This window comes from Mesoplodon mirus, assembly GCF_964341445.2.
Source record: "Mesoplodon mirus genome assembly, chromosome: 3".
NCBI classification, from domain to species: Eukaryota; Metazoa; Chordata; class Mammalia; order Artiodactyla; family Ziphiidae; genus Mesoplodon; species Mesoplodon mirus.
The window spans coordinates 112,801,777-112,825,661 of record NC_138978.1 but is presented as its reverse complement, the minus strand read 5'-3'; the positions used below and the strand labels follow the sequence as shown (position 1 = coordinate 112,825,661).

General features: G+C 39.2%; 1 protein-coding gene across 9 annotated transcripts in view; it reads right to left on the bottom strand.

Moving 5' to 3' along the window:
* PDE4DIP (phosphodiesterase 4D interacting protein) overlaps positions 1–23,885 on the bottom strand; it is a gene marked incomplete at both ends in the record, with an annotated part of 223,864 nt that overhangs the window by 194,660 nt on the left and 5,319 nt on the right. For 3 of the 9 annotated variants that reach the window (XM_082614148.1, XM_082614149.1, XM_082614150.1), the window contains one exon: positions 767–1,469. The exons of 1 other annotated variant lie outside the window; for it this stretch is intronic. In XM_082614148.1, the coding sequence (XP_082470274.1) occupies positions 767–786 (20 nt within the window). Of the gene's footprint in view, positions 1–766; positions 1,471–23,885 lie in introns of those variants that run through there. 5 more of the 9 variants (XM_082614130.1, XM_082614131.1, XM_082614129.1 and 2 more) reach the window with 3 other exon arrangements.

Below are 23,885 nucleotides of genomic sequence, written 5' to 3'. Positions count from 1 at the left end.
ACACCTCTGAATAGCCTTTCCATCACCCTCCCCCCTTAAAAACAAAAATGAAGTCTTTGTCTCAAGACATCATCTCTTATCCTTGAAGGAGCCCCATTTTAAAGTATATTGGGGGTGGAGGGGAAGCAACGGGGTATGGAGGAAACACAGTTCCACCGTGCATCTCCAAAATCTGACCTAAAAGCAGCTCTCACCCCGACCTCGACAAAGCCTGAGCAATGACAGGCACCCTGGTTTGTTTCTTTCTCCTTTCCTCTCCCAGCATCAGTTCCAACTGGAGACTCTGGAGATGAGCATTGCAGGCTCTGCTCACTCAGTCCGTTGCCTTTATGTGACTAGTAGAGGTTGTGTAGGAAAACATGTCAGGGTCAGAAGGAATCTGATATTTTTCAAGATAGCTGACATCAAAGGTATCTCTAAAGAAAGACCTGGGGGAATTCCTCTCATCTGTGGAACAGTTATAAGACAGAGAAACATTTCTACAAAAACTTCCAGGCAGCCTCACTGGATATCTTTAACATCAAAACTAGGTGGAAGGGAGATTCATTAAGCAGGAAAACACCAGAGAACAGAACATGTACAGGAGGACCAAGAGAAGTAGGCCGGGAATTAGGGAGGGGGAGGCAATCGAAAGAGAAGCTTTCAAAGGCCCCTAGTGGCGAGGGGCGACCTCTCCAAAAGGGCGCAAGGGCAGGAGTGGGGTGGGGTGGAGGGACATCAAATCCGGAACGCGACGGGGGTCGGGGGGAAGAAGCAGCTCACCTACCTTGTCCACGTCTGCTCCATTTTCCAGGCGCTGACCTTACTCGCGGGGCGCTCCTCACCCAAGAGTGGAAGCAGCCTGGGAAAATGAGAAGCCTGGCCCCACGATTCTCCAGCGCAAAGAACCTTTCCTCCCCAGCTCCCTCTTTCTGTGTCGGCGAAGAGAGAGCTCTGCTCCCCGCTTCTTTAGAAGAACGATTTGACGTGGCCAAAGCTCCAGCTAACGGTGCTACGGACACAAGGGAGGGACTGTTCTCAGTAGGAAGCTGGACGTAGAGCGGAGCGGCGCGCGGAGCTGTTTTGGGAGCTGGGGCCAGAGGCAGCCCGCGGTGTGCGCACACACTCCCAGGCTGAGACACGACTGGCTGGCACGAGTTGCTCTGCACCAGCTGAGCTGTCAACCGCGAGGGGAGGCGGGGCTCCCCACAGCCAGTGTGCTGGGGCCGAGCCGGCCCAGGTTGCACGCCGCCGGCTGAACACACCCTTCCTTCTTCCCTGCCTGGGTGATGCTGGCAGAGGAGCAGAGAGCTTAGAGGCCTCCATACCCAGCCCTCTGTCCCTCGCCTGTCCCACTGAGAGGCTTTGGAAAAAACCAACCAACTGTCGGGAAAATTTGGAGAGGAAGTCCTTTTGTGTGCCTGAATCACCCCACCCACAGGTAACCCCAGAGCCAGAGCTGGAGTCTAGGAAGGTTTTAGGTGCAATCCTGGGTGAATGCAGATGCAGACACTAAATGATCGTAGGACATGATGTTATTTTCTTAGAGATCTGATATATTAGTGTCACCGCGGATGCGGAGACCAAGAACCTTCCTCAGTAAGGGAAGCATCCTTACAAAATCTTGCAGCCTTATTTGCTACCTCCATCTCAGACATCCTGCTTTTATGGTATTCTCTCTCCCTGGGTTTCAATTTCCCAAGCACAGAGGCTACTGGGCTCTTCCACTAGCTTCAAGAGGGCAGAGGGTTCCTGAACTTCCCAGAATGCTAGAAAAGCTTCAAGACAGTGGCCATCAGGACCTAGGATCTTCCCTATAACTGTTCTAAGATCATGGAAAAGGGCTCTTTGGGGATGGTGCTGCCTGAGACCCTGTATCATCTATTTATGTAACAAAGTTTAGACATGTCAGACATGCTATAATTAAAGGGCTTACAGCCTTGAAGCTCCTTTTTAGCTCTAAAATAAAAACTTTTTATTAAGTGACATTTTTATTAAGTGACATAATCACTGTTATTATTAGCATTACCACTGACCTTTTTTTTTTTTAATTTGCAGAAAGCTTTATAGTGCCCACATGTGGCAATGTTGACTTAGTTGTATTCGTTTCACAGATGATAAATTTGAGAACAGAAAGGCTGAAGGTCTCAACAGGCTCTGATACAGGCCGTCTTCTACATGGTGTGGCCCCGGAGACATGTCCTCTGAAGAAAAGACCAACAAGCCTTCTCTAGAATTAATTGATTCTCTCAGGTATCCTAAGAGTTTAACTCAGGAAGGACCCTAGCATGCCTAAGTATTGCTGAGACTGTGGGGAGCCTGTATTCTTGGGGCACACTAGCATTCTGCCTCCCATCTCTTGGGTTAGTTCCCCTAATTATCAGTACAGAATAAGGGTTGGGAGGGCAGGGTAACTCTAAAACATGTGAGAGTTCAGAAGAAATGTCTGAAAGGCCCCTAGTCTACAACCCCCCAACCTCAACACAACTAGTACCTAAGACCACACTGCTCCTGAGCTTAGAATGTTTCCAGGAAATGTTTTAAGGTCCAGATTGACCTGATTGACAAGGTCAAGCCTGTCCAGACTGACAAGGCTCACAGGTCACTTCTCTAGAAAAAAATCTCCTGCTGCCTCTGAAGCCAAAAAAGAAAGAAAGAAAAAAAGGGGGAGCAGGGAGAGTCAGAGTTCCATCTTCCATACGAAAGTTGGTACTATATTTAGTTTTGTCTCAAATCAAATTATGGGCTACTGAGTTTGGAGAGGAACTCTGTCTACAGCCAGACATGTGCTGCATTCAAGAAATTATAGCACTAACTAGATAAACTGTGGAGTCCCAGAAGCGAGGCTAGAAAATCTGCTTATTCATTTTTAAAATAACTTGTTTACTAAGTTCATAACACATTCATTGTAAAAGATTTGAAAATTACAGAAAAGTATATAGAAAATAAATTACCCATAATACCCAGAGATAATCAAAGTTAAGTTTAATTTCTTTCCAGTCTTTTAAAAATATATCATTTAACCCAAATGCTGACTCTCCCTTACACATATAAGAGTATATTATTGAAAAAGGAAAATATTTTTTGTTTTTAAAATTAAATGTATTGTCAAAAGAACTAACTTTTTGTCTTATATTTTAAAAGAAAATATTCACCCACATATCCACTCCTCCAGCACAACAGTTTAAATTTCTCCATATTCCCTACAATTATTATCCATATATATTACATACCTATTTGTATAGATACAATTACGTACAGCTTAGACATGTTTATATCCTCTTTTTCAGTTATTAGATATTTGTCCATATTGTTAGAGAATATTCATATTTATTATTCTAATGATTGTATATTATATAAATCAATGTAACCATAGTTTACTTAATAATATTCTATTACTGCATAGTTATGCTGTTTCTAATATTAGACTCTTATAAACAATGCCTTAATGAAGTTTTTCTACCTTCATTATTTTAGTCTTTTTAATTATTTCCCTAGTATAACTTCTTAAGGTATAGGAATTTTAGGATAAAAGGACCTTCTAATTTTAACATATTGCACAGCTTCAAGAGCACTAGGATTTATCATTTTAATTTTTCCTTATTTAATAGATAACAAATAACTTAATAGTAATAAGGTATTTTAGATATCTGTCTATATCTACCTATATAGTATATAAATAATGTCATCTCATTTTACTTTATATTTCTCAGAATACTAACTAGTAAGTAGTATTCCTCTTTTATATGCTTACTTGAAAACCATTATCTGTAGTAGCTAGTCATGAAATCCTGCTGTGTTGAGTCATTGTATTAGTCATCTTTTTGCTGAAACAATGCTGCTTAACAAAGAGCTCCCAAATATCAGCATTGTACAACAAACATCCAGTTCAACTCAAGGATCTGTGGTTCAGGTATGGCTTGGTTGGGCATGGGTTCAAGTCTGCTTCATGTAGCTCTCATTCCAGGACCCCCACTGAAGAAGCAGTGGATACCTGGGGAATATTCTTCTCATGGTAGAGTACAGGAGTGTAAGAGAGTTGGCAGAGACTGTCATGTCTCTTAAAATCTCTGCTCAGAATGGGTACATTGTCCCTTCTGCCATATTCCATTCCCCAAAGTAAGTCACATGGCCAAGTCCAGAGTCCTTGGTGCAGAAAAGTACACTCTGCCCACAGAGTGCAGAAGGGGTGAGTATTTTGGAACAACAATAAAATCTACCAGTTACTGTCAATTTCCACTGCTGTACTTACTGATCCTTGAAGACAATATTTGTCAAGATGAAGTTTTCATCAGCTGGGGTCTCTGAGTGACTCTGATGATCAGTGTTCCTGCTGGCCCAAATTGAACATGTGGAATGAGCAAGAAATACATTTTTGTTGTATTTCAAAATGTATACATTTTGTTGTATTAAGTTACTGAGATTTGGGGACTATTTATTACTGCAGCATAATGTGGTCTATTCTGACACAATTTTTAAAATTTTTTTCATTTCATTTTATTTTTTAACTCATTTTGAGACCAAGGCAGAGAGAAGACTATAGATCCCATGGATCATTATGGTAGAAAGTCACACATCTTCTTTTTTGCGTATCTCTCCCAGTTTTCTGGATTAGAACTCAAAGAATCTGGATAGATAATGTTGATAAATTAAACCAGTTAACGTTATTCTTTCCTGAGTACACTGATTTTGAAATGGTCAATTGATTGTGCTTCAGGAAATGTCTAAATTGATGATAAGGGACAAAAAATAGGAAAGTATCTCTGTCTTCATACTCAGCTCCAAATACTCCAGTGGTACTTTTACCTTCCATTTATTTAGTCTTTTAAATTTCCTTTCCCTTCATTCTCCCCAGCTGGACTCTGGGTAAAAAGGACTATTGTTCTTTTTATTTATTTATTTAATTTATTTTTGGCTGCGGTGTGTCTTCGTTGCTGTGCGCAGGCTTTCTCTAGTTGCAGCTAGTGGGGGCTACTCTTTGTTGCGGTGCGCAGGCTTCTCATTGCAGTGGCTTCTCTTGTTGCAGAGCACAGGCTCTAGGCATGTGGGCTTCAGTAATTGTGGTGCGTGGGCTCAGTAGTTGTGGCTCGCAGGCTCTAGAGCGCAGGCTCAGTAGTTGTGGCATATGGGCTTAGTTGCTCCGTGGCATGTGGGAACTTCCTGGACCAGGGCTCAAACCCGTGACACTTGCATTGCCAGGCAGATTCTTTTTTTAAATAAATTTACTTACTTATTTATTTTTTGGCTGTGTTGGGTCTTCATTGCTGCACACGGGCTTTCTCTAGTTGTGTTGAGTGGGGGCTACTCTTCATTGCGGTGCATGGGCTTCTCATTGAGGTGGCTTCTCTTATTGTGGAGCATGGGCTCTAGGCATGCGGGCTTCAGTAGTTGTGGCAGGAGGGTTCAGTAGTTGTGGCGCATGGGCTTAGTTGCTCTGCAGCATGTGGGATCTTCCTGGACCAGGGCTCAAACCCGTGTCCCCTGCATTGGCAGGCAGATTCTTAACCACTGCACCACCAGGAAAGCTCAGGACTATTGCTCTTGATATAGATTACTCCATGAACTATAAGGCAATAATAAACATAACCATGTCTAACATATTTTTGCCATATTCTCTTCTAAAAGTGTTATAGGTACCGATTCCTTTCATCCTCACAATAACATGATGAGATAGGCTCTAGTTAACTCTGTTTTGTAAGTGACTACTGTGGGACACGGGGAGGTAAAGTATATTGCCTAAGCATACAAAGCTGAGATCTGAAACCAGTCTAGCTCCATAACGTCATGCTTAACCACTCACTATGTGCACTGCTTCCCTGATTTTGACCCCTAACATTCACTGAGACTTAGATAGGAGGAAAACGTCTGCAGCGTCTGTCATTTCACTGCCCACTGCAGTTGGCTCAGCTGACTTGGTTAGTCAGCAGATGTCTCCTTTGTCCCTCACAACTCCATGTCCACCTCTCTAACCTTGGGTTTAAAAAATGTCCTTTGCAGAGGGGAATCATTCTGCAGGCAAGGATAGAGTGTCTGTGGTAAAGATGGCCATAAATTCTTTCCTTCTTCTCCCATTGAGAGATGGAATCTAATTCTCCTCCCCTTTAATCTTGGTTGGCCTTAGACTTAACTGACTATAGAATACAATATAAGGGATGTCTGGGCCTGCCAGGGCTAATTCAAAAAAAAAAAAAGCCTTGCACCTTCATGCAAGACTCTTGAAGGCACTTGCTTTTGAAGCCCTGAGCTGCCATATAACAAACTCCCATGCTAGAGAAACCATGTGGAGAAGCCCTGACACTACATGGAGATGGGAAGGGGCCTAGTTGAGCCCACCATCTAGCAGTTCCCACCAAGGTGTCTGGCATATGAGTGAAGCAGTCTGGGACCTTCTAGGTCAGTTCAGCCATCAGCTGGATGTAATCGAGCAGCTCCAGCTGTGGTTATAAGGAGTAAATTTGTCCTGCTGGGTTATGCTAGAATTACTGATCCCTAAAACCATGAGATTTAATAAAATGTTTTTCGCGTTGAGCCATAAGTTTTGGAGTAGTTTACTAAGTAGCAATAAATAGCGGAGCCATATTTGGTACCTGTAAGTGGGTTGTTGCTATAACAAAAACCTAACACAGGTGGCAGTGCCTTTGGGACCTGGATGCAGCAGAAGCTGGAAAGACCTCTAGGAGAGGGTTAGTGAAAGCTGGAAGGACACTGAGGGGACTGCTAAAGACACTGTGAAGGACAGTGAAGAAAATATTATTGGGGGCTGAAAAAAAAATGACCTGTGTTATATACTGGCAGAAATTTAGCAAAACGATTACCTGTAGAAATGTGGAAAATAGAAAATGCACCTAATGAATCGGTAGATCTGGCAAGGGAAATTTTTAGGCAGAATTTCAAACGTACTAACTGGTTGCTTTTAACCACATATGATAAGATATGGATAGAAAAAGATGGGCTAAAAGAAAAAAAAGAAACATTCAGTTTTTAAGCAGAACTTAGAGTAAATATAGCCAGGATTTGCTAGATTCAAAAATCAAACTGCTTCTCTCATCTTCAGTTTCTCCAAATAGCAAAAGCTTTCAAAATAAGAAGTAGTCTCAGGGAAAAAAAAATCAAATCCAAGATGTAACTATTAGACACATGGTTAAGACTTTAAGAAGGTTTAAGGTGGCACCTCATATACCATTTCAGTTAAACAAAGAGGCTAGTACGAATCTTAAGGGTGTGCCTTTCCACTAGACAAAAGAGCTTTTAAAATTTTAAGGGCCCATTATTTTACAGCAGCCTCTCAGGCAGCCCAAGGTACAGAAGACCTTGTTTCAGAATAAAAAGTGACATGTCTTTTGTCTAGGAGACTTGATTATAAATTAGTACAAAAGATGCCCTCAAAGTTTTTAAGCAAATTGTACCAGCAAGGACTGAAAGGGGTTAAGACAGCACAGCATGAAAAGATACCTTTGGACCTTCAACCAGCTACTGAGGGGAAGCAGGCTGAGAAAGTTACCCAACTGCAGAAAAGGACCATTTCCTATGAAAAAAGAAGAATGACTCAAAGAAAAAACCCCAGAGGACAGACCCCAGAAGCCTCCTTTTCACCTGAACTTGATTTAGATGGTGAGATTCTGGACTTTTGAACCGACACAGTAAAAGTTATGAAACTTCTGGGGGATTTGGGAGGAAGTAAGCAATGCATATAGTAATGTTTATGGCCAAAAGGTACAAGAATATCATAGATTAAAGATGGTTGAAAATTCTTTGCTACTTCTCCCATTGAGAGATGGGGTCTAATTCTCCTCCCTTTGAATCTGGGCTGGCTTTAGTGACTTTCTTGACCCATAGAATGTGGCATGAGGTCATAAATTCTAAGGTTGGGTCAGCTTCCACCTAGGTCTCTTGATATACTGAGCTGCCATGAAAGGAGTCTGATTACCTTGCTGTAGAGACACTGAGGAGAGGCCCCAAGACCACCTGTGAAATATTCAATATTACCCAGCAGTCCACATGAAGGCACCAGGCATCACTCGGATTCTATGCCTGATGTGAGTGAAGTTGTTTTGGGACCTCCAGAGCAGCCTTCAGCTGAATACTACTGAGTGACCCAGTGAATGCCACATGAAGCAGACAAATTGCTCAGCTGAGACCTGTCCAAATTCCTGACCCACAAAAATCACATGATATAATAAAACGGTGTTGTTTGAAGTAAACCATTATGCAGAAATAGACAACTGGAGCAATGCCTTAAAATGTACACAATAATTCTGATACATTATTTCATTCATTCATTCAAAAATACTTACTGAGGACAGTAATGTGTCAAGCACTATTCTATATACTAGGGACACAGCAGTTAAAAAAATAACCAGCAAAGACCCTGTTTTCATGGGGTTTACAGTCTACTGGGATAGACAGACAATAAACAAAGAAATAACTACAATATGCCAGATGGTGATAAGTGCAATGAAGAGAAACCCAGCAGTGTTAAGAGAGCATCCCAGCAAGGCAACCCTCTTTTATAAGTGAGGAAATGGGGCCTTAGAGAGACTAAATGATAGGCCAGTAAGAGAAACAGGTTCCCAGGTATAGTAAAACTGGAGGTTTGTGTGGTGAAAAACTGTCCAATAGAGTTCATAAATTCAAATCTGTTATCTGTATTATTAGTTCAACAGAGGAATCTAATTGGCAGAATTGAGGCTTGGATGGATGTACCTGGTTACCCAGGCCATGCAAGTAACCTGGAGAAAAAAGGTTATAAGTACTATATGAATTGAAAGATCTGCCCTTCAGTAGCTGGAGTGGGGCAGGGGCTGGGGAGATGTGTGACTCTGGGGACTATACATAGTAAGTGGCAGCTGTGCCTCAGAGCAACAGAAATCAAAACCAGGAACAGTTTATGAGAGATTGGGAAACACCCCTTGGGATAAGCAGAAATACTTGTGATGGGGAAGGGGGCTTTGTAAAATACTTCATTTCCTAAATGAAAAGGTGGGAGTTCAAAGCTCATGAGACTTCATTTATTCCCACAAGCTGATAAAACTCAGGGACAGTTTGGTTACCTTAGTTCACTCAATTCAACATTGGTTCAACAAATGCTTACAGAGCATGTGCTAGGCATTGTACTACATGTTTAAAATCTAATGTGGGAAGTGAGGCAGGAATTCATCAAACCATAATACATATCGGATTGTGTAAGTGTTACCATAAAGGTACAAAGAGGAACATAAAGGAGGTAGTGATTAATTAAATCTGATTAGAGAAGGTTTCATAAAGAAGGTGGTGTCTGAGTAAGGTCCTGAAGGATGCTAGGGATAAAAAACTTTATCATATAGTAGGATTGCAAAAGACAGTAGTTTTATTTAAAAATTTAAAATTTCATTGGTAGAAGGAGAAATGTTCCCAGTCTCCTCTGAGTGACTGCCTAGGGTCCCATTCATTTGGAAGAACTGTGCAGCGGAGCTGATGTCACTGGCTAAGGGAGACTTGGGTTCAGATCAGCCCTGTCAATTTCCAGCTTTGTGATTTTGACAAGTTACTTAAACGCTGTGGTTTAGTTTCCTCACTTGTAGAATAAGTGTAATGATAATGACTACCTAATAGGGTAGTTGTGAGAACAAAATGAAATAATACAAGAAAAGTGTTTAATTCATTGCCCAGCACATTTTAAGCATTCAATAAATCATAGCTATTCTTTTGTTAATGTTTGCAAACCAGGCAGGATTCCAACCCTGTATAGAAGTTGTGAATTTTAATTTCAGTTCTGCTCCAAACTGCTCTCTCGGGCTAGGCCAGTGACCCAGATTTTCCATTTCTCAGCTCTCTGATTTATCATATGAGACCAAGGCACTGGCAAGGAAGCTGAATAAGCTGGTTCTCCCACTTCCTGGATGGAGTTCCAGGGACAAAAAAGTGGATACTTCCTCCGTCTTGTATTCCTCCCTTTATCTCAAAACTTCTCCCCCTGTCTTGAGGACTGTGTGTATGTGTGTGTGTGTGTGTGTGTTTATTCACACTTCACTAGCTAGCCTTGTCTGTCAGCTGTAACAAAAGCCTCAAGGAAAGAAATTATGACCAAGCTTTCAGACAGCTGGTGGTAATTTACCCATACAATCCCCTTCCTTTCAACACCCACTATTTATGTGTATCTGATGTTGGAGGAGGGGGAATCATGCAAGAAATGTGGTATGTAAATTTCTAGGAAAAAGGGGTTAGAACAGTGAAGAAAGACTTGTATGAATTACCTGGATAATTCTCCTTGCTTTGAACATAGATATTGGGCCTTAAAAATCGAAGGTACTGATGTGAGGGTTAATAAATTTCAGGAACCAGAAACAATACTGGAATAAATTAACAAATAGCTTTCAAGGCATTCATGACAATTTCACCATCACTAAAACCCGAGTCATTTTCCAGGACAGGACAAGCAGCTCCAGTTCAAGGCCAAGAAGCATGTTATCAGGCAACCTAGGCTGCTTAAAAAACCCATGGAGATTATAACTAAAGGCAGTGATGATCCTGGTTTCGAGCTCAGATTGGATTCTGAATTAGGAAACATATTGCTAAGGACAAGGCAGCCATAAGCTATGGTCCCTGTCTTTGTTTCTCGTATCATACGATCTATTAGCTTGTCCCCCAGTTGATCAAGGTGGACTTTTCTGGCTTTAAAATTCTGGCAGACACTAAGAATCCCTGGTGTTCTGTGTCCTTGATAGATAAGGCTTTATATATATATATATATATACACATTTATATATTATGTTTCATATAGATGTATCTATATATACATTTTCATGTATATAGACCCAGCTGGCAAGGGTTCAGAAATATTGAGATACAGCCTCAGAAAGCCTCACAAAATCAAGAAAAAAATGTTAATGAGAAAAATCCCTCATTTGTATGTGCACTTTTGTTTTCATTTTCACGTTGTATTTATCTACAATGTGAATCAGTTTTTAAAACTTTCCATTTTGAGAAAAATTTAAAAAATTTTAAACATATGGAAGAGTTGCAAAAATAGTACAATGAAGTTCTACAAATCCTTCACTTGATTCACAATTGTTAACATTTTGCCACATTTGTTTTCTCTCTCTCCCTCACACACAATTACTGATGAACCATATGAAAGATGCAGGCACTTCACCCCTAAATATTTCAGTGTGTATATCCTAAGAATAACTAAAATTATTAAATTACTGTGATTATGTAAAAGAATATACTAGCTCTCCTAGGTCAGCTTTTGTCACTATTAAACAGAATCTGATTGACGTATTTGCATTGTTACTTAATTAATATCAGGAGCTCTCCCTGGTAGCTATTTGGCTTAAATCTGCACAACCAAGAGGGCTCATCAAAATAAGCACTCCAAGGACAAAGGCGAAATATACAACAGAGACAAATTCCCTCTTCTACACTTGGCACTACTGGAAGTAAATTTCTTGGCAGTTTAGAACAGCTGTTTGTCCTTTCTTCCAGCTGGCAAGGGTTCAGAAATATTGAGATACAGCCTCAGAAAGACTCATACAATCAAGAAAACATTTTAATGAGAAAAATCCCTCATTTGTATATGCACTTTTGTTTTCATTTTCATCTTAGCATAGAAGAAGCCAAAATAGTGAGCTGTGGAGTTCAATATCAAACATCTGGCAATCCTAGACAAAAACTGAGCATACCCCAACAGTCCTTTATCCTTGCAAAGTTCACGTGAGTAGAGTGGCTATAAGAGTTAATCCCATTCTAGATCATATCAGTTCAGTAAAAGGACAAACACACCCAACTTTAACCACTATGATTCTTTTCAACTAAAATAATCTTTAAATTAGACAAAAAGTATTTCCCATTTTTAGGCTAGGTCTGTGATATACCAATAGGTATAGAAATACTAGCTGACTCTAAATCAAAGGTTGTGATATAAAGAAAAGAATTATTTCATCTTCTATTTGTTGGCTTTGGTAAATTCTCAGGAGATAGAGGGAGGGAAAAATCAAGGCCAGAAGTTTCCTGGTACTGATGGGCTGACAACTGGTTCAAGCTTTTGATTCAACCATGAAGGTGTTCAAGGCTGGACCTAAGGTGAGGGGAGGGAGGTAGTCACCTATGGTACAAATTTTAAAAGATGTCAGAAGCTCGGTAACCAAGACAAATGAATTATTCAAATGCAATATTTTAAAAACTTAAATTATTGCAAAAAATCCATAATGAACAAAATGTCAAAATCTTAAATAAAGACAGGATCTGCATGTGCATAATCCTGGCAGTGAGCGCCTTACTTGCTTCTCTCTGGTTGGCACCCTGTTGTTCATCCCAGGTGGTGTGACAAGAGCCAAACAGGTATTCTCTAATGCTGTGTTCTGCTGACCTTGTTGGCAACAGCTCTCTGTGTGTAATGAACTGCCAGATATCACATGGTATCTTTAAGACACCAAAGGGCAAAAGTGACTATATCAGCCAAGGCCAGCTCTTCCAACCTCCTTCCCGAATAGTTTTAAGGCTCAAGGGAACGTTTCTGGGTTGTATAGGGCATCAGGGAGATGATGGAACAGATGAGAAGGGGAGACGGTGGAAGAGGGAAAAAAGAACAGTTTACCTCATGAGTTGCTGCTAATATAACTAGAATGGAATTTTCAAGCACCTATCCTTTTTAAGAAAACCCTGAGCCCTTACTCTCAGTTTGAGGTACCTGCTCACTCAACTCAAAATCCAAATCTGCCTCACCTTTAGTCTTTCTGTCACATGAACTGCAGTTGGCTTTGGAAATCAAAGTAGCCATGCTACCTCCTCCATAAAGGCTCTAATGAATACCAGCTGCTTAGGAAACTTCATCAAACTGGAGCCTCTCCTTTGGCAAGAGCTGCTCACCCATGAGTACCAGAGCTGATGGTGTGACAGTGCAAACCACCTACAGGTGCCCCTGCTGGCAGAACCTATCTTACGGACTCAGCCTTACAATGTATCTTGTTTGGCCATTAGCTGGGACATGAAAGATCCAGGTAATCACAGTCACCAACACTTCCCCTACGTATGATCCTACACCTGACTTGCTTCGACATCTATGTTACCTGCCAGGCCTTCTGTAGGCACCAGGCATTTGCATGTTCCTTCATGTGGCTTGTCTGGCTCCTAGTGGTGAGGCACGGAGGCCTTCCTTCTGCTTCTCTACCTACATCAGCTTCACAAGGACAGCCTGTCTTGCTAGTCTTGGTTCCCTTGTACAATTTTTTTTAAAAAAAACCTACTCTTTGGGCAGGATGTTAGAGTCCTAGCTCTGAACATTAGCCTGGAGAGCTGAACCATTTGCCAGGTTCTTGACAGCTCCTTCACCAAGGGCCAGACTCTGCTTCCAGTTTTCTTTTATGGAAGGCAGGGCCTGACTTTTTAGCTCAGTTTCCAATAGCTTTATTTTTAGGGATTGGGCCTTGCTTCTGGTGCTCCTTGACATCCACAGAGTGAGTAGGGAACTGTCCTGAGAGGATGGGGTAAAGGGAAGGGAAGTCTTGAGGGCCAGCTGAAAAGGAGGGAGGTGAAAGTCTTTTAAGGTTTCACTGAAGCAAGGAAAAGAGAAAACAGCTGCAGCCACTTCAGAGCTGAAGTTGAAGGCTGAGAAAAACTAGCCCCTGTGTCAAACTAGAAGAGTAAAAAGAGGGTATGAAATTTAGAGATATATCAAAATTTGGCATTGCCATTGAGCCAAAATCTGCTATTTGGCTTTGGCTTTGGCAAACCCAACAACTGAATGCTAACTTCATATTGTTTCTTACATCTCTGAACTTGTGCTCATGTGGGTTCCCATAATAGCTAATCAGCATAACATGCCAGTAGTACAAATAAAGTATGCCATCTAGATTTTTGTTAATATCTGAACAATCACTCTCAGATACAAGTAAATATTCAAGATATTATTTGGAGTGAAAATCTCCTTATATGATTTACATGTTGAAATTCTGGTTATCCTTCAAACATAAAATTTTAGTTATTACTTCAAGAGTGAAATGATGCAACAATGAAAAATGATTGTTAAAGTTAATGATTTAAAAATCAAGTTATTATTTTTATTAATAACATTAATATCACTATTAACAGTTATTTAAACTGCATATATTCCCCCAGTTTCTGGCTCTCCCAAGCCCTGACCAGTCTGAAAGCAGCTTTGCTAATTTATATGAGAAACTAAACTACATGTACAGCGTGGTCTCCCAATAGGTTATCTAAGGCAGAGCTCCCCAACCAGTCCCCCTCTTTTGCTGCAAACAAGTTACACTGTCTACTCAGAAATCAATTCCCTCAACCATAAGGCATCCAAGAAGACAGCCAGAGCCAGTCACTGCCAGCAATACCTTCCAGGGATGCTTGGAGAGCTGACTGAGCTAGCAGGGTCTGAGGTTTTTATTGTTCTGAAGATACGGTCAAAAATCTTTAACGGGACATACATAGCTTGGCATAATCTTTAGCCTCAGCTCTGGTTATACTCCTCCTTGATTTTTGTGCTTGATTTGTAATAGTCTCATTCTAGAGGGAAGTAAGGGAAGGAATAAATACTGTTGTTCCTCTAATTTCCAGGAGTTCAGGTAACGGATGCAGACTGTGGTAGCCAGTCTCTAAGAGGGCCCCCAATAATCCTTGGTAATCACACTCTTGGTATTGGAAAGAGATTTATTATAAGTGATTGGCTCATGTTATTATGGAGGTTAAGAAATCCTATGATCTGCTTTTGGAAGCTGGAAACCCCAGAAATTCAATGGTGTTGTTCTAAGATCTAGAGGGTCCACTGTATAAGTCCTAGTCCGAGGTCAAAAGACTAATATCCCAGCTCAGTAGTTAGGCAGAGAGAGAGAACAAATTCTCCCTTCCTCCATCTTTTTGTTCTATTTAGGTCCTCAGTGGATTGGATGATGCCTACCCACATTGGGGAGGGCAATCTGCTTTACTCAGTCTACTAATTTCAAATGCTAATTACATCTGGAAACACCCTCACAGATTCACTTAGAAATAATGTTTAGCCAGACATCTGGGCGCCTTGTGATCCAGTCAAGTTGACACATAAAATTAACCATCACAGTCCCTAAGTTTTGGGGTAATTTTCTATGCAGCAATAGATAACTGATACACAGATTCCTGAACCTTCCGTCAATCCAAGGTCATGCTGTAGAGTTAGAGATCCAGCCCTCCCACTCACAAAGAAGCTATTCTCTTTACAGTAAAGAAGGACAAGGAATTCAGAGCATTTATTTAAGGCTGCACAACTGGAAAGTAGATTTATGGTGAAAATGAAGGGAATGATAAGTAATACTTTTGTAGGACCATTCTGTAGAATATACTGCCTAAGCATTCTCTTTCCAGATGTGCTTTTAATTACTACCAAGAACATTTTTTTTTCTTTTAGAAGATATGTGAAATCCATGAAATGCCTTCTTATTGAACCAACAATAAAGCTGTACATTTTAGTTTCAATATTTAGTTGGAGATTCCAAAGTCAAGATTTATATAGCAATGAGGCAAAAAGATGTTATAGATTGGAATATTATGGAGACTAAAAGGATGCCAAAATATGGTATTGTTTCTGTTTGTATACTAAGATCACTTGTTCATGTTGACAATTCTATTATTGGTTCCATTTTCCCTGGGCAAGTGTTGTATGGTTAAATGTGGGTGTGCAAGAGCACACACACAGTGGAGAAAAGCCCCCCACATGTGCCCACTGTTCTGGGCAGGGAGCCCAGTTTGCTTTAAGTCTTTTTTATTTGCACAGTGTCCCAGATCCTCTTTTGAAATGTGCAATTCACCCAATTTTATTAACCTGAATATGGAGCTATCTGATGCTTTTTTGATAGACTCTCACTCATGTCTAGGTACACCTCCTTTTGTTTTAAACAGGTCATTCATTTCTCTGTGTTGACCTTCAGGCATTTTGCCATATGAATTGAAAGCAAATCCTCACAAGGTCAGATTTTAGTAATGCAGTTTATTAGTTTAAAACAGATGACATTTCACGCTTGTTATGCTAATTTGGAGACTAAATCATTTTTCATCTAAGTTCCATCAAAGGCCTTTTGTTGCTTTTGTTTGTTTTGATTTGTTTTTTAAGGAAAAGCAGATCTAGGGCCATTAAAAGAAAAAAGAATTTAAAGCATACAAGATGAAGAAAAATAATGACTCTAATGCACATGAGACAAAAATTTAGCACCTGCCAATTGAGTACCACCTCTACCACTTCATAACTGTGTGATCTTGTCAAATCATTTAAGCTTTCTAAAAAAGCAGGGATAATAATAGCATCTTTCTCACAGAATTGTAGTGAGGATTAAATGAGCTTATGCTTATACATTGCTTAAGATATGTATAATGCTGGCATGTAGCCAGTACTCAATAAATATTATTAATAATGTAAATTATACATGTAATAATAATAACAATGATAATGTTGCTGCCATGGATGTCAGTGATCAAAAATCTACATCACGAACTCTGTTTGGAACTCCTGTGAGATCTAGTACAAATCCCCTATACTTATGAGCATGTTCTGGCAAACAAGACTGAGAGAACAAGTAACTTGAAGAAGAGGTTGCAGTGTCCTGAGGCAAACATCTCCCTGCCTGCTACACCTTCCCACCATAAACACTAGCACCATCTGGTCAACATACACAACCCTCTGTGAAGGTATTTTTTACATTATCCAGGGTCTTCTCTATGGGAGTGACTGTCATCCTTTTGTCCCTTCACCTAAACACCACCACTCCCATACTGAGTGGGGATAAAACTTCAACTAAGGTTAAGCAAAAACCTCAACCAGAGGTTTCAAATATGGCTTAATACAGAGACTCCAAAAATGGAGTTTTCTCTCTCCTTCTGTCAATTATTTTCTGTGCTGGTTTTATTTTCAGTGTCTGCAAGGTAGCAAGTTATCTGCCATCAGGCCCAGGCTTACATTCTTCTTCAGGTTCACATCCATTAGAAGAAAGGTTGCCACTTTCAGAAGGTTCCTGTAGAATCCTGTCTGGACTAACTTGAGTCAGTGCCCTTACCTGAACTAATTCCTGAGACTGTGAGGAAAAATTATTCTCTTTCTTTTTAAACTGACATTAAAATTATTTTCTGTTTAAACTGCCATTAAAATTATTTTCTGTTTATAGACTTAATTTTTAGAGCAATTTTAGAGTTAAATTACTCTTTTTTAAGAGGCCTGTGATACCTCCTTTTTAAACTTCATTCTCCTCATCCAATACACCAATGAACCCTGTTGGCTCTACCTCCAACTCATTCTGAATCTGTTCACTTCTTACCAGCCCCACTGCTGGCACCAAGAGTTAAATCACCATTTTCTTACATCTGTACTACTTACTGGAATAGTCTTCAAAGCAGCCTCCCTGCGTCCGCTATTAGAAGCACTCTTTCACTCCTAAAGTCTGTTTTACAATAGCAGGGTGATATTTTAAAACATTTTCCAGATCATATCATGCTCCTGCTTCAAACTCTTCCTTGGTTTCCCAATGTCCTTAGAATAAAATCAACTTTTTACTATGGCCTACAAGGTCTCAGGTGACCTAGCCCAGCCCACCTCATCCCCCTTATCTCTTGCCATTCTCCTTTTGTTTAGCATGTTCCAGCTGCCTTGGTCTTCTTTGTGTTGCTCAAACATACCAAGCTTATTCCTACCGTAAGGGTTTTACAATTGAGGCTCTCCCATCATCTGCCTCCGTTCCTTTCTAACCAATAACTCTACTTTATTTTCCTTGTAAGCCTTATTACTATTAGAAATCATTTTATTTGTATATTTATTTACTTGTTTACTGTCTATCTCCTCACCAGAACTAAATTTGGCTAAATTTAGTTTCTAAAAAGAGGATACTGGAAGGGGAGACCCACAGAATCAACAGAACAGTTGAAAACTCAAAAAAAAAAAAAAAGGGCTCAGAAGGGCCAGAAGCAGGGGAAGCAATAAGAACCCAGGTAGCAAGAAGAAACCAATTGGTCCCAACCATTTTTTCTACTCTTGTGTTGCTCCATGAAGATGCGAGGTCCATGCAGAGAGTCAGGTTATACTAGCGTGGGTCTCATTACCTTCATCTATCTAGAAGAGGGCAGGGTACTTTAATAGACCATCGCATAAGACTTTAGTAAAGCAATGGCAAAAAAAAAAGGGTTATTCTCCAAAGGAGATGTAGAGTTATTGCCCAGAGAAAGGAGGAATGAGTAAATGCTCCCCCCTCCAAAAAAAAAGCCAAAAAAAAAAAAGAAACAGAAAGAGAAACAAATGTCTGCACTAATCCCTGACGTGATATCTTATCATCTAGAAGACACCTACTTTACTTTAATGTAGACTGATGTATGCCTAAGAAATGCAAACAGATTTTAATATTAACCTAAATCAAATAAAAGCAGAATGATACATCTTTTGAACATCTGTTCAAAACCATACAACACACTCAAAAGATATTCACTTAAATGTTTTCTCTCTTTTATGCCCCAGAAAGATTTAGTGGTCAGGATACAGTTCTGCAAGACACCTCCTTCTGGATGTCCCACATGATAGTAATTCATTTCCCTGATATCTACTTCTCCTACCATATTATCTCTCAGTAGATGACACTAGTAATCATTCCATAGTTGACCTAGAAATTTAAGAGTAATTCTTGTTTCCTCCCTCTTCTTCATTTCCCATACTTCATTGATCAACAAGTGCCATCAATTCTACCTCAGAAATTCTCAAATCTAGGGGCTTCCCTGGTGAAGCAGTGGTTAAGAATCTGCCTTCCAATTCAGGGGACATGGGTTCGAGCCCTGGTCCTGGAAGATCCTACATGCCATGGAGCAACTAAGCCCGTGGGCCACAACTACTGAGCCTCCACTCTAGAGCCCGTGGGCCACAACTACTGAGCCTCCACTCTAGAGCCCACGAGCCACAACTACTGAAGCCCACATGCCCTAGAGCCTGCATGTTGCAATTACTGATTGTGCCACAACTACTGAGCCTGCATGCCACAACTACTGAAGCCCATGTGCCTAGAGCCTGTGCTCTACAACAACAGAAGCCACCATAATAAGAAGCCTGAGCATCACAATGAAGACTAGCCTCCACTCACTGAAACTAGAGAAAGCCCGTGCACAGCAACGAAGACCCAATGCAACCAAAAATGAAAATTTAATTAATTAATTAAAATTTTTAAAAAAGAAATTCTCAAATCTATCCTTTCTTCACCATTCCTACTACAACTGCCTAAGTTCAGGACCTCATAACCTCAGACCCCAAACCACCTGTAACAGCTTCTTAGTTATCCCTTCTTTTCACTCAACCCACTTCACTCCATCTCCCACACAGTTGGCACACTTATGGTTCTAAAACAAAGATCTAAGTACATCATTACCCTGCTTTAAAACCTTCTATAGCTCCACACTACTTATCAAAAACAAAAACCTAACCACCTTTGTGTCTTAGTTGGAGTGACAGAACACAAAAGAACAGAACACAGAACACAAAATTCTCTCAGAACTGTTTATGAATGCAACAGTTCTTTAATTCAGTGGTTCTCTAAACTTGCTATACATGCTTTTGTACATGAGGCTAGGGCCTCAATCTGAAAGAGAATGATTTAATTGTTCTGGAGTGGAGCCTGTACATAAGTTTTTTAAAACCTCCCTAAGTAATTCAAATGTATAGCCAGGGTTTAAAAATGCAATTTAAAAGATAACTAGAAAGCCACATTTACTTCCAAACAGCATGAAGTCACAGGGTCCATATTTATTACCACTCACCGCTGATAGGAATAACTAAAAACCTGGACAAAATATATGAAAGAAAGATTTTCAGACACTGGATATTAGGCAACACAGACAGTGATCCCAGAGAAAAGAGAAACAAAGTGAGGCACACAATTGCCCTAGTTTACTTCTTGGAGAGAGTTTATAGTTGGTAGTGGTAAGAGAGGGAGCCAAGGCAGAGCCTAGTTATCTCCCTAGGTTGAGATAAAGCTAGGAACTTGGGAAGGCCAAGGTAGCAAGAGTTCATAGAGCAGAGTACCAAAAAAGAGAGAAAATTCCAGAGATCTGCAAAGCAACCCCCTTGAGCATTCAGCTGTGTACTGATCAGCATGTTTGTATGAGGAAACTAAGGCTGGGGTAAGAACCACATAAGAAAATCAGAGGGACAATCTTCTTGGTTCATACAGGATGAGAAGAGTTTGTTATTCCAGCAACAGAAGTAGAAAAATTTTTCATAATTCATGGGATATTGGGTAGAGTACTCAAAGAAGTATCAGCCCAGTAAAGGGGAAAGTTATGAAATGTTTCTTTAGTTCCACCTAACAAACCTTAAAAACAAGACCCAAAAGGGTCAAACTATTTCGAAGCAACTTAACTATGTCCCAGAATAAAGCTCAAGAATAATTACAGAAATAAAAAATTATCTAGAATCCAACAATAAAATGCTCAATATGTGGCATCTGATCAAATATTACCAGGTATACAAAGAAGCAGGAAAACACTACTCAAAATGAAGAGAAAAATCAATCACACCAATCACTAGAAACATACTAGGAACTGACAGGGATGTTAGAATTAAAACCATTTTTATAACATTCCATATATTCAAGAAGGTAGAATAAAGATTGACCAAGTTAAGTAAAATATATGGAAGTTATTTTTTTAAAAGACACAAATCAAACTTCTAGAGATGAAAAAGATAGTATCTGAGATGAAAAATACACTGCATGGGATTAAAAGCAATTTAGACACTGCAGAAGAAAAGATTAGTGAACTTGAAGACATACAAATAAAAATAATCCAAAATAAAACAAAGAGAAAAAAGACTTTAAAAAAAGAACAAAGCATCAGTGATCTGTGGGGAAAATTCAAGTGGTCTAATACATGTGTTACTAGAGTTCCCAAAGGAAAAAAGTTAGAAGGAGTGACAAAAAATTTTCAAAGAAATAATGGCTGAAAGTTGTTCAATTTTAATGAAAACTATAAGCTCCACAAAGCCAAAGCACAAGAAACATGAAAATAACTACACCAAGGTACATTGTAATCAAATTGCTTAAGATCAGTGATAAAGGAGAACAATTTTAAAACATTCAGGAGGAAAAAACCTCCATTATGTACAGAGGAAAAAAAGATAAGAATGAGAGCAGAATACTCATCAGAAAAATTGCAAGTTAAAAGATAGCATAACAACATCTTTAAAGGACTGAAAAAAAATGTTACCTAGAATTCTGTAACTAGCAGAGTAGTCTTCTTGCGTGTGCAACTTGTATTGTCACACAGTACTATGCTCAAAAAGACTGTGTTTGGTTTAATATTCTGCTGTTTTTTGTTTTTTGGTTTTTTTCTGGATCTTAGATCTCCAACCAGGGATTGAACCCAGGCCCTGGCAGTAAAAGCGCTGAGTCCTAACTACTGGACCACCAGGGAATTGCCCTAATATTCTGCTGTTGATGGCTTGAAATCCTTAATAATTCTGAACAGAGGGCTCTACATTTTCATTTTGCTTTGGGCCCCACAAATTATGTAGTCAGTCCTGATAACTAGCAAAAATATCTTTTAAACATGAAGGTGGAAAAAACACTTTGTCAGACACACAAAATCTGAAAGGATTCCCCAACAGTTTATCTGCACAATAAAAATAAGAAATGTTAAAGAAATTCTTTCAAGCAGAAGGGGAATGATACAAGATTGAAATCTAGATCTAAGCAAACTAATAAAGAAAACTGGAAATGGGAAATACGTGAGTAAATGTGAGACCTTAGAAAATATCATTCAGAAAATGAAAATTAAACCCACAATGAGATTCCACCTCACACTTATTAAGATGGCTATTACTAAAACAAAAAAGCCCAAAAAAACAGAAAATAACAAGTGTTGGTGAGGATGTGAAGAAATCAGAACCTTTGTGCACTATTGGTTATGTAAAATGGTGCAGTCACTGTAGGAAATAGTATGGGAGTTCCACATAGAATTGACACATAATTCAGCAATTCCACTTCTGGGTAAATACTCAAAAGAATTGAAAGCAGGTATTTGTACACCAGTGTTCATAGAAGATTCACAATAGCCAAAAGGCAGCAACAACCCAAATGTCCATCAGTGAATGAATGGATAAACAGAATGTGATACATACATATAATGGTATATTATTCAGCCTTTAAAAAAGAGTAGAATGCTGACACATGCTACAACATGGATGAACCTTGAAGACATTATGCTAATAATTTTCCTTTGAATTCTATCAAACATTTAAGGAAGAAATAGTGCCAATTCTACACAAACTCTCCCCCAAAAATTGAAGAAGAGGGAACATTTCCCAACTCATTTTATGAGGAAAACATTACCCTTATACCAAATCCAGACAAAGACATTACAAGTGAAGAATACAAACCAATATCCCTCCTGAACACAGAGGCAAAAATTCTTAACAAAATTTCAGCAGCTCTAATCCAACGGTATAGAAAGGATAGTATATTATGACTAAGTGGGATTTACTCCAGGAAGTCAATGTTGATTTTAATAATCTTAAGTCAATCAATGTAATTTGCCATAATAGAATAAAAAAGAAAAATGATATAGGCATCTCATCAGAGGTAAAATCAAACATCCATTCCTAATGAAAACTCACAGAAAATTATGAATGGAAGAGAACTTCCTCAATCTGATGAAAAGTACCCATGAAAAACCTACAGGTATAAACTTAATGGTAAAAGAATGAATGCCTTCCTCTTAAGATCAGTAACAAGGCAAAGTATGTTTGCTTTTGCTATTTCAATTCAACTTTGTACTAGAGGTGCTAGCTAGTGCAATGAGGCTAAATAAATAAATAAAGACATAGAGATTGGAAAGAAAGAAGTAAAACTGTCTCTCTGTCTCCCTCTGTCTCTTCCCTCCCTCTTCCTCTCTTTGTGTGGATGACATAATTATTATGTAGAAAATTCTCTGAAATCTACAAAAAATCTACTAGAGCTAAATAGTGAATTTAGCAAAGCTACAGGATATAAGATGAGTATACAAAAAACAGTAGTAACTAGCAATGAACAATCAGAAATTGAAATTTTAAAGACATTATGATTTATAATAGAATTAAAGATATTAAGAATTTAAGCATGTGTCTCGTAAGATATGTAAATTCTATATGCTAAAAACCATAAAACAGTGTTGCGAAAAAGTAAAGGAGAACTAAATGAGGGTTTCTCAACCTCACTCACTATTGATGTTTTGGGCTGGATAGTTCTTCATTGTTAGAACTATTCTATGTATTGTAGATTATTAAACAGTATTCCTGACTTCTATTTACTAAATGCCAGTATCACCCTTGCTGTGAGTTAGGATAATCAAAAATGTGTCCAGATACTGTCAAATGTCCTTTGTGAGGCATAATTGTCCCCAGTTGAGAACCACTGACCTAAACAAATGAAGAGATATACCATGTTTATGGATCAGAAGGCTCAATATTGTTAAAATATCAATTCTCTCTAAATTAATATATAGACTTCAATAGAATCCCATTCAAATTCCCAGCAGACCTTTTGTCTGTGTTGACCAGTGGATTCTAAAATGTATATGGAAATGCAAAGAACCTAGTATAGCCCAAACAATTTTGAATAAGAAGAATGAAATTGGAGGATTTGTACTATATTATTTCAAGATTTACAACACTATAGTAATCAAGATAGTATGATATTGGTCTAAAGATAGACAAATAGATCAATGGAACAGAATAGAAAATTCAGAGATAGACTCTCATATATATGGTCAATTGATTTCAATAAAAGTGCCAAGGCAATTAAATGGAGAAAGGATAGATTTCTCAACAAACAGTGTTGGAACAACACTACATGCAAAAAAAAAGAACCTTGATCAATACCTTGTACTAGATACAAAAGTTAACTCAAAATGGATCATAGATCTAAATGTAAAACATGAAACTATAAAACTTCTAG